At 45.4% G+C, this 11,771-nt stretch overlaps 1 protein-coding gene across 1 annotated transcript; it reads right to left on the bottom strand.

Annotated features, from left to right (window-relative positions):
* Positions 1-46: 46 nt before the first annotated feature.
* On the bottom strand, positions 47-11,156 carry PLEK2 (pleckstrin 2). The gene is made up of 9 exons (XM_029996628.1): positions 10,973-11,156; positions 8,175-8,339; positions 7,028-7,209; positions 6,204-6,295; positions 5,683-5,870; positions 5,063-5,164; positions 3,581-3,664; positions 2,340-2,418; positions 47-1,311 (listed from the first exon to the last, which is right to left on the bottom strand). The coding sequence occupies exons 1-9, from the start codon at positions 11,090-11,092 to the stop codon at positions 1,184-1,186; spliced, it is 1,140 nt and encodes a 379-aa protein (XP_029852488.1). The 5' UTR covers positions 11,093-11,156; the 3' UTR covers positions 47-1,183.
* Between the last annotated feature and the right edge of the window lie 615 nt (positions 11,157-11,771).

Raw genomic sequence — 11,771 nt, 5'->3', positions numbered from 1 at the left:
AGGGCTTTTGGAGGCTCTGCAGAGTCTGGCTGTCAGATACAGGTACTCAGATAACACAAGAAATTTTATTTAAATAGTATATCAGCAGGATGGACTGGTGTTTTAATCATCTCATACATTCTGTCCTACCCTCTGGTGTTGTGGAGAATGTCTCAGTTTCTGTATAAATCTAAATTTACAGTGTATGAAACCATTATTTTCATATACTCAAACTGCCCTCTGAGAAAAATTGTGTCTAAAGAGCACAGGAGATTGAAATGCACTGCATTTTTTTTATATTTAATGATATCAAAGTCAAGTTTACTAGGCAAATAGTAGAAAATGTAATGGCTTAAAATAGAAAAAGCAATAGTCAGAACTGCTGTTAGAGTTCTCAGTCCCAATGGTACTCCACATAAATGGACTTAATGGTGATAATCAGGAGGAAATGTCTTGCTTTTATGGCTGAGTGATTTCTTCCAGTATATTCAGCACCAGCAATTGTCTGGAATAACAGCCGCTGGTCTGATTTGATACTCAGGATCCTGTACTGCTATGGGCCATTACCAGCACAAGAATAATCTGTATACTGGAGAGGAGGATCCTTTGGTCTTTTCCAGCTTGACAGAGAACCAAATAGTAGACCAGACGGATGGACAGACAGACCCCTGGTTTGTTTTGCAATAGTGATTTTCCTGGCAGCTGGGTTGTGGCTTAGCACAAGACTCTTGTGGTATACCAAGAAACGCAGCCTCAGACATCAGGACCTTTCATGACTTTGATTCAGCCAGTCTTAACTAATTAAGTTTATAAGCCCCTTTATAAAGGGGAAAGGAGCAAGATATTTCTGCTTTAGGATAAAGCACAACCTGGATCTGTCAGATATAGACTGAACACTTGTACAAAAGAATTCTTTTCTTCCATCTTGGAATATTATATCTCATTGTTCCTTTGTAAAGCCCCATTTGTCTGTATCCACCTGTTGTCTTTTTTCTCTTGGTTAGATCATTCTTGGTGGGGAATTATTCTGGATCTACATGACTCCTGGGCACCTAGGATGCTGGTCTGCCAGGAATTGCTAGGTGCTATGGCGATACAAATAACAAAAAGAGACTATCTAAGGGAAAAACAACACTCCCAGACAATGAGAGCAGGAAACGTGGTCACAAATGTGACTTGTCATTTGGCATGGAGTCCACCTTACTCATGTCAGTGGTTTGATTGCCTCAATCCACTGTGCTCGCTCTGCCTTGGAGCTGGCCTGAATATAATAATGAATGTCATTTTTGGTGATGATTTTGAAGAGGTTGCCTTGCACATTGCCCTTCACTCCTGCAGAGAAAAAAAATATGACAAATCAGGAAGGTGCACAGAGAAATGCTTTGTGGCAGATATGAAGCTTCATAGGGAAGAATTTTCATTTAGTGAACCTTTCCATTTCATTATGGATAAGACATGTAAAGATCTTGTGTCTTTGATTTCCCTTCTGCAAAATAAAGATGTAGGACAGACACCCCTCATGTAGGGTGTATGAACTACTGTGTACTATGCATCATATATAAAATAGACACTGTTTAGATGGAGAATCCTACTTGAGTTATACAATGGAGGGATGAACTCCCTACCAGTTTGTGCGGTAGATTTGATTTGCTCCTTCCCACCTTCGGCTTTCTGTTAGCAAGGAGCTGTATTGTTCGTCATGACACCCCACCCTGGACCATATCTTTTTCAGACCCTGTCTTTTGTCTTTAGAAAGATGCTCCCTATTTGAGATCCACACGTTGTGCTTACTGTTATAAAATAAATTGCTTTAACAGCAGAAACGCTTATCTGTGAGGCTGAGGTTCTAGACAAATGCCTAAGCTAAGCATATTCACTAGCAGAACTGGTTTTTGTATTGCTGTCTTTGTGTCTCCCCTACATTTGGGTTCTAGCAGATCAAAAAGGAAAAGGTAATAGCATAAGTAGAGGGATGGCATCACAAGAGGGATGGCATCAGGGGATGCCTCAAGACTTTGAGTTAAACAACATCCAAAAAGAAGGCATTTCCTCTTTGTCTGTTAACTCTGGAATATTAAACAGTGTTTTAGGACTGTCTCAGAGGTCATCTGACTGAGAAAAGCCCATAAAAAGGGGAACCCCCAAGATAAGTGGAAACAAGACTAGAAAAATCCCCTCTGGTATGGGCAGCCCAGCAGTATGGGGATTTTTTATGATATGCCCCTTCCCTTGCTTGCAAGGGGAGAGGAAAGGCCAGCCCACTTGTGCACACAGACAGCCGTGCACACAAACCCACACCCAAAGACTGTATTGCTGTGGCATAAATATGTATGTATGAAAGTTTAGAGGCTCGTGCTTACCTGCTGGGACTCCATTGTCCTCCAGAGCTGAGACAAGACAGCCACGAAGAGAAAATCCACCTACTGGCCTGTTTTCTTCCTGCAAAGAAAAAGGAAATGAGGCTTATCTGGAAAATATCATCATTAGAATAATTTCCCAGAGCACATCAATTATTTTTATGAAGGTGGAGATGTAATACCAGTCTTTCCAGATATAAAACATCCGTGTCACAAGAGAAGTCAACTAGGACAAGTAATTAAATGAATTACTATGTTGTTTCTGTCTCAGATGTTTCTCTGATGTAGCTGGGAATGGTGGAGATCAATTAAAAGCACAAGGGCAGGCTAACAATCACATTTCAAACTTATGTATAGTCTTATCAGTAACAACCCATATTACAAAAAAAAAAATATATATTTCTGCAAGTTTTTAGCTTGCTGCTTTTCACTGAGACTGTATGGGAAAAATTTGACTCTTTCCACTAGTAGGCTGGTTCTTTTGTCTGATCTACAGGTTCTGCACTTTGAGTTTATAGCATTGCAAGGGTGAGTTGCAGCGCAAAAAAACCCACAAAGAAACAGGCAATAAAAAATGAACCAGCTCCATAAGCTCTTTTCACTGTTATGTTGTTCGTGTTTTCTTTAAAAGTCACATAAAGCATTTCTGTACACGTTCTTTTAGCAACCTGTTGGGCTTTGTGGTACCCTATGCATCTGGGGCTGATGGATCCACATGCCCTTCTGGGTTGCTCCAATTGATTATTATATCCATGAAGATAAATTTTACTATTCCCTGAGCAAGTTTAAAACTGAGTAGCAGAAATTCCTATAAATACTTTAGCATCAAGGAAACCCTATTTGATGTTGGAATAAGAATGTAAAAAATCCCCATAGCATTATGACCCTCAAGTGGTGGGATGTCAGCCCAGAAAGATCACAGTGTGGAAAGAATCCCTGCAGGAGCATGGTCCCAGACTGTGTGGGTATAGCAAAAGACCAGTCCCAAGAAGACTTCTGCCCCTCGGCTAAGGAAAAGGAATCTCACTGCGGAAAAGACGGGAGGGAAGGTGCAGGGACAGAAAATCCCTGCAAGGGACAAACTCCCAAGGTAAGGCAAGAGAGGTCTTACTCCCCAGGAAATGGATAGAGGAACCTGAAAGGAGATTTGGGTGAGAGAAGTATTTACAGCATAATTGTATTTTCATTATAATGTTTAGGTCTGTAAGAGGATTTCTGGGGGTAGTAACTCCCCACTCACATACCTTGGTGGGGTCATAGTAGTGCAAGAAAGCAGGATCAGCTCTCAGAACAAACCTCCTCACCTTCCAGTTTTTCCTCTTGTGGCCCTGCAAAACAGAAGAACTAAAATTACCACCAGTAAACATCTCCTGAAACAGCCATTTTCCTGCAGGCTGTAGGGGACACCTAAACAGGTACTGAAAAAAGAGGTTTTGGAGCCAACAGAGAAAAATCTTTTCTGACGTCTTGGTAACTCCCAGGATTTTCTGTTTAACATCTTTCTTCATACATTGATAATTCCTTCCTCTCTCCCTTCCTTGTGCTGAGAACCAAGAAAGCAGAGTGACAGGATCGAGTGATTATATCACCGATTCCTGTTCTTAATTTCAGAGTAAATATAGGTCTTGTATTAAAACCCCATGCTGTGCATGCTCTGAGGGATTATGTCAGGTCCTTCTGCGGCTCTTCACTCTTTCGCCCCAGTCCTCTCAGCTGCTGACAGTGCAGGACAGCACCGCAAGCCCGTGCCAGGCCCCGAGAGCATCATCCCCCCTCCTGGAGGTTTGGTGCTGGGGCTCAGGGCCAGCCTCGGGCTGGGGCCGCCGGGGGCTGCCCCTTACTGCTGCTGGCCATGGGAAGAGGCTCCTGGGCAGCTCTCACGTCCTGTGGTGATGAGGGGGCTGCCCTGCCAGCCCCATAGGGATCCCCCAGCAGCTCCTGGCACCCAGCGGTCCGCCAACCCTCGCCGCACCCTGGCAGCTGGAGGAAGGAGGGTTGGGGAGCATCTGACGATCCAGTTTGCACAACGCTAAAATCACAGCTCAGGGTACAAAGCTCCAGAGTAGAAACGGGCCATGCGGTGCAGGTAGGGTTCCTTCTGTCTGCAGGTGGCTGCATTATGCTTGGAAACAGCGTGATTGATCCTCATCTTGTTCGTAGCAAGGGCCAGAAACTAAATCTTGCAGATTAAGGGTGGAATCCTGTAAACGATTACTGCCAACAGGTAACTGTGCCCAAAGAAAACAGGTCTCACCACCAGCACAGCATCCACGTGTACATGAGTGTCTGTCCACAGGTAAATGTCCACTTCATGCAAAAATCAATCTACTCGGCTTTGAAATTTGTCCGTGGCCAGCAGAATGTCATAGCTGCTCACACAACCTGGATGGGATAGCTTAAACCAGAGGAACAGTGGATCTACTTGGAAGTGAATGTAACACCCCTGGTGGGATTTGGAGTTTGTGTGGGACTTTTGCTTTTGATACTATTTTATACCTTTCAGTGTACACTCAATATATACAGAATATCCAATTAATCGTGCCTGAGCAGCAAGTTCCATAGCTCACTTCTTCTTTGTAACTCGATGTTCTTCACCACACGAACTCTGATAGTATACTGACAGGCACGTTAGCTCTGCTGGCCCTGCTCGTATAAATCTTCTCTAGGAAGCCCTAAGAGTTGTCATTTTTCTTGTTTCCCAGTGAAGGTTCAAAGACTGTATTTACCTGTTTCACCAAGAATCCTTGCTTCACAATTGTGCCTCTTAATTCAGAGATGTTAAATTGTAGCTCTTCCTTGGAACTGCTCTTTTTCTTACTGCTCTCAGCCTGCAAATAGGGAAAAGATGGTTCCACTTTTCTTTTTAACCTAAACACACTTTTAAGTACAAAGTTCTGCATTTTATTTTCCTTGAGCTGTTTTTAGCTCATATTTCCCAAGCAAATTGTATTCCGCAGCGCTGCTGCTCAGCTTTGTATGTCCAAGATTTACAAGCAACAAAGTACAGCTGTAAAGCCTACATACGCACTGTGGCCTTGAGTTTTAGCATAACTACAGCACAGCCTCCGTTGAATGCAGACACAGCACTGCACTCAAGGGACACACCCCTTTTCATGCCTAATTAGGTAATTTGTAGATCCGGCCATATCCATGTAGCTATTTGTCTCCAGCAAAAGTGCAAATGTTAGTACTACTAAAAGCCTAGAGCTGCTCCTTCTATGCTTGCCTTCGTAGCCTGCATGTTTCACCTCTGGTTGCACGCTGTGCGCGTCCCCTTTACCACTGCCCCAAACCAAGCGTGTGACGAGGGGCAGAGGAGGTGCCTCTTGGCAGCTGTGTCACTTACAAACATGTACAGCGCGGTGGAGTCGTCGAGGAACTGCTCAGACAGGTCGCTGTAGCGTGTGGCCTCAGTGCTGCGGGCCCCCACGGGCTTGATGAAGTTCTCCTCCATCAGCATGGATGCCAAGGTGACGGCCTCGAATCGTGACACAGCAAAGCTATTGGAGATGAGCCAGTCCACCAGGGCAGAACCTGCGGGGAGAAAGGCAGCTCTCATACCAAGACAACATGCTCTTCCAAGGCGAGACAGATGTTCTCCTGCCACACAGGTCATCATTTGCCAAAACATTTTGGCACCACCACAAAGACTGTCAATGAAGTGCAAGGTTGACCTAAAGTGTGGGGTCCTACATGTGCTTCCATATACCCGAAGAGCAAGAGAGAAAGGTGGTGGAGAGCTTGGCTGCACCGCTACTTTCCACTGGGCCCCAACTGATCCCACCGTGAAGGCAGTACAGTAGCTCCCTTGCCTCTGCAACATGGCGTGTCAGATGTGAGGAAGCTCTTTGCCTGCAGTAGGTATACCTGTGAAGGTCTCTTTGTATCTGTTGCCTTGCTCCAAGTTGCGGGTCAGCTTAATTCCAGTACTGCTGTCACACATCCTCTCCACTATGTGGCTGTAAAAGAGAGCACAGGACATTGTTAGTAGAATAGAAAGACAGGCAGAAATTGCCACATACTTCCATCAGTGCCTGGGATGTCCTCATGATTACCAACATAAAGATGGGAAACAGCCTAGATACTCCTCCAGAAGTTTTGTCCTAAGTAAGGTATAGGAAAACTTTATTCTCCCAATAGCAGCACTAAAACAAGCTGCCTCACAGAGTATCTTTCAATTTAAAGCCCTTCAAACGGAGCTGTAGTCAGCTTCCATTTACCTTCTCAACACAAACCAAATTAATGCCATTTTTCTATTTCTTAATCAGTTCTCTGTTTCCTCTTGTTTAACATGATGCACCCTAAAAATCCTAGTCTGAATTCCAGCGACCAGCTTTGAAAGCTCACCAACATGGCATAAACAACGTCATCGCCCAGTCTTTTCCTGACATTACATCTTCTGAGGTAATTCATCTCCCCATTGAGAACCTTTGCAGCTGACTAGGAAGGTCTTCAAGCCAGCAGTGAGGTGCCCATGCAGAACTCCCAAAAAATGATGGTCAAGAAAAAGTGCATTTCCATGCCCTGGCAAAAGTATCTGCAGACCTAGGGCAGAGCAGCCAGTTTAGAGGCTCCTGGCTACACAGGAGCACATCTGTGCAGAGAGGAGCTTCCCTTAACCCTCCACACACATCAGCTCAGGCGCTTTGCAAACTACAGCAATAGCAGGAGGAGAAACCATACACACTTACTGGAGGCTGATATTCTCTAGCAGTTTGAAAGAGTTCTTCATCCTGTGAAGCTCTTGTACCTGTACTGGGTGACCAGCATGAATAGCTCCAGTGATGTCCAAAGCCCAAGAGTCTCGCTCTTCCCTGGAGCAACATTCAAGGAAATAGTCTGTATTGGTTTTTGTCTTTAGTTTGATGAGTAGCTGTGGAGAAAGAAGTCCAAAGCAACAACATCATTTAGCTATTGTCCTCCACTTGGCATTTTGCATCTTTAAGCACTGGCCCAAGTGACACAAAAAAGTCTGATATGGCATCCCACCTGAGCAGTGCAGAGCAATTCTTGGCCAGAAGAATGCTGGGCACAACTCTGGGGTTTTTTTGCTTCCCCCCACCTCAAATCCCTGGGGTTTCAGTTGCAAGCATGGTTTGCATGCATGGACCTTGTGGTACTTAAAAGAGAGCAGACCACCCAGATACTGGATTACATAGGAGTGTGCTGCTGACTATGGAGATTTTCACATCCAGATCTCTAGTTTCTCAAAAACTACACACTCTCACTGGACTGAAACAGTCAGCAACTTCCAGAGTAATTTCCCTTGTGGCCCCACTCAGGGGAAGTCTGCATTGCCGCTACCCACGGGTGAGCGGAGAAGTGCAGGAGGCTCTTTCCCTTCCAGACCCCTCTTGCTTGAAACTTTCCACAGCAGCAATGTCCCATTGGTGAAGGAAAAAGGAGTCTGACTTGGCTGCCCAGGAGCACCCTATGGAAACAGCCAGGGTTTAAGGCAACTACCACAGATGATAAGTTTCCCTTTTTTCCCATCCTCCTCAGATTTTATTGAGCTGTCCATGTCCTCCCTCCACACACAGCTGGGCTGATGCATTTGCATTTATTCTTCCCACTGTGTGTGGGGGGGGTGGTTTTGGTTTTTTTTTTGTTAATGGCTGTGACAGATTTGGGCACAGGGAACAGCAAAGACACAATGAGGGAGTTCTTTGCTTGTCCTGGTTACATTGCTAATGGCAGCTTGCTTTTGGCTGGGCCAAATTCTGGAAATACCCCAGCGATATGGTTGCAGTAATCAAAAAAGTCAGGAGGAGAGGAAGAGACTAGGGAGGAGTTAGGAAGTGAATGTCATTGAGAAGGGATACATTTTTCCAGTCATACCGGTCTGTTCTCATATTCCAGGCATGGACAAGTAATAGTGCAGCCATCCAAAAGGATCCTGCCCTTTGGAGAAGGCTCCTTCTTGCCTCCTTCAATTTTGTAATACAGCAGCTTATCCTGAAGCAGAACGAACCATCTCACTTTCCAGTTACGAACGATATGTCCCTAGAGGGGAAGAAATCCACATAGCTAACTTTAATACCAGCACTGAGAAATGACTGTATTTTCTTTTGGGGGGGGGGGTGAAAATACCATAAACTAATAAGAAACTGTATGAAAAGATACACAAGAAGTCATCACGTTCTCCATGAAATACACATTTTCAGTCACAAAATAGCACAGCTCCATCACTATAAAATCATGGAGCAATAGAAAAGTGCTTTACTCTTTCTCCAGCAAGGACATCTTTGCTGGCAAGAATTGTTTGCTGCAAAAGCTCACATGAATTATCTCAAAGAGCCATCATTTAGGTGCACACCCGCCCGCGGACGGCACCAGGCAGGAACAGGGCTAAATCCAAAATGTGTGAAGGCTCTTGGAGACAAACTCCTCCTTCCCGGTCACCCTGAGTGGTGTTGGATGTGTTTTGTCCCTTGTCATTTTGATGTGGCTGTAGGTGCCAAGTGTTTTTGAAAGTGTTTTGCTGGGTGAATTGGCTTTTCCTTACATCCCCTCTTACTGCTAATAAGTGGTTTATTTCTATCCCACCTGTCTCCAATCTCCTGGGCTAAAACATTCCCTGTGCTGCTTTTTCCTGGAAAGGAAATAGGCTTTTTAATGGCAAAAGGCAGAATGCAGGCTGCTGTCGAATGCCTCCTGGCTTATACCAGGACACAGACAAAACCTCTTCTTCCCTCACTGTAAACAGTCCCCGGCTCTCTTTAGTCCAGCTGTACAGGAGAGCAAACCCAGCAAGGGCTGGCACTGACAGGCTCGGTCCTGACAGTGTCAGGACCAGCTTCGCAGGGCGGGGAGCTGACTAGCATTTCTACAGGCGATGGAGCATTACAGCCAACAGGCGAAGCACTGGGTAGAGAAGTTCTGACACCTGGGAGAGCGTGGGCATAGCTAGAAGAAAGGAACATGCAAGGTCCAGTTGTGGCAGGAATCAAAGCTCATTAATTCTCTATGAGTAAAGGGGAAAACCAGCAATTTCCAAGAAAAGGTGCGGTAATGAGTCTAAAATCCAGGGCACTTTAGATTGAATGTCTCCCAGTCTATACTAAATACAATTTATCTAACTTGAGTTTGTTCTCTCCTTCCCTTTGCCTTCTTCAGTGGTTTTTTCACCTGTTGTAAAGTTCCTTAGCCATTTTTCCTGAGAGTATGTTCTTTGCTATGGCTCTTTTCTTTCCTTCTTGGAGATTTCCTCTTTTTCGGGAGGTTGCCTTATCTTTTTTTCTCTATCTTTACCTGACTTCCACACATTTACTTTTCATTTATAATACATTACAATACATAATTCATTTATAATGCACTTAGATCATCTCCCTGCCTCTGCTCTCCTCTTAGGAAAGCTCTGTTTTCTTACCTGTTCTCACTCCTTCCTCAATTTTTTCTCTGGATCCCTTGTTCCCTTCTCCCTGTTTCCTTTAGTCATCTTCTTTGCGGTCTCCTTCCTATCGAACTGTGTATCTTGGTGATGTTGTACGGACTGCTGGCAGTTACGGCTCAGTCTGCTGCCGATAACCTAATCCTCTCACATACTTGGTGCCTTGGCTCCCCATCTTGAATTCAGTAGTCGCTTAAGCGCCATAAAATACAACCGTAGCCCAGAGAGGAGAGCAGGAGCTGGGACTGCTCTGCCCTCGCTGCAGGAAGGAGGATGAAGAACAGCTCAGGCTGTGCAGCCCATCGAGCATGGCTTCACGTGGCCAGCGGCTGGCTGGCTGGCCAGGAGCCCTGCCAGGATTGCTCCTGACCAGGATTACCTTCATGTTAGCACCAGAAGCACTGCCACGTACTGTAGAAAAGCATTTCCTAAGGCGTGGCAAAGCTTTGAACCTTTGAATCACATTTTGTGTGTGCAGTCAAGGACCCTGTTAGTCATTGAGACAGAGTCTTGGTACTTAAAGCAGCTTATGCCCCTGGCTAAGTTGCCCTCTTGTGTCCCAGCTAGGACTGATTTGGTCCCATAGGGAGAAATGTTGGAAAAGCCGAAATCTGTGACACCATCTTTCAGCTCTTTTCTCCACATTTTGGCTAAAACTTTCTTACAGTGCAGCTTGAGGCGTGTGGAAGAAAGAAGTTATTTCAAACACATTTCTACGTTTTCATTGCTCTGATCCCCTTCAAAAAGGGTAGTCTGTTCTCCATCCTCTCATGTGAAATGGGAAGCCCTGCTCAGCTGGGTCGCGAAAGGCGGCACAAACTATCTTAGGAGACTGTAAAAACACCTTCCCTCTCTCTGTCCTCCCACGGCCGCTTCCACTGCTGCCACATAGCCATTTGCCAGGTAGTTTTTTATGTGCTGTTTGCAGAGGTGTGCCCTAGGTGCAGACATACTGGCTTTCTGATACCTAACTGAGTAATCCTGATAGCGAATTCATTTTCTTCTGGGTAAACGCCAGTGCAGGGAAACTCGAGGGAGGGTGGTGAACACCTGCAGCCCACGCAGCTCCCCCGGCAGGCATCTGCACAAACCTGGCGGACCTCCTTTCCCGGGAGCAGGCAGGAGCCCCCTCAAACCCAGCGCCCAGCAGGCTGCCTTGCCACCAGCCCTGGCTCGATCCAGTCCCTGCTCAGGGGCTGCTTCCACGTTTGAGCGGATCCGCACGAAAGGGAACCGGAGCACTTACCCGTTTGACGAGGAAGCCCTCCTTCAGGACTCCAGCTGCTTCCTGCATCGTGGCCAGCAGGCAAGAGAGCCGAGCCCCCGCCACGAAGCGCCCGAGCGCTGGCAGCCTGTCCCTCTGCATGCAATTTGTTTAAGAAAGCTCATTTTTCATTGCTACCCTCCTCCTCCAATGTGACGTACTCTCCCTTCCCTGTTTTTTTCTCCCTCTCTTCCTACCTATGAGATGTTAGTTAAAGAGTGAGCTGGCTCTGATACATTACCTGCCCTCTGGGAAGTAAAACAAAGGGAAGCCTAAAAAGGATCTCAAAAGAATTTCACAGAATTTAGTACAGCAAAAAACCACCAGCCAGTAGAAGCAGCCACATGATGACAAATCAGGTATTGCATGGGAGGGAGAAGCAGAATTATAAAATTGCATCCCTCAAAACGTCAGACTAATCAACTCCACTGCTTAAAATTTCTCATCTAATAAACACGTCATAGGGGCTCTACACATCACAACACCTGAAGTGTAACTTATGGAGTATTACAATTACAAGGAGACTTTTACAGACCTTAAAATAATTTATTCTGCTAGAAAATTATTTTACTGAAGAAGCCCCAAAACACCTAAAAGCCCACTCTACTTTTGGTGTCTTCTGGGCGTATAAACCAAGATTCTCAGATTAGCAACCATTTGGGCTTTCAGTAAAGCAGGCTGGTCAATGAACACCGTGCAGTGACCTCTTGTATCTCCCAAGCACCTCTGAAACAGAGTGCCTTTTTTGAGTCCGAATACGAACTTAGATGTTTATTGCATT

Source organism: Aquila chrysaetos, chromosome 2 (genome assembly GCF_900496995.4).
Source record: "Aquila chrysaetos chrysaetos chromosome 2, bAquChr1.4, whole genome shotgun sequence".
Classification (NCBI taxonomy): Eukaryota; Metazoa; Chordata; class Aves; order Accipitriformes; family Accipitridae; genus Aquila; species Aquila chrysaetos.
This window is presented reverse-complemented; position numbering and strand designations above follow the sequence as displayed.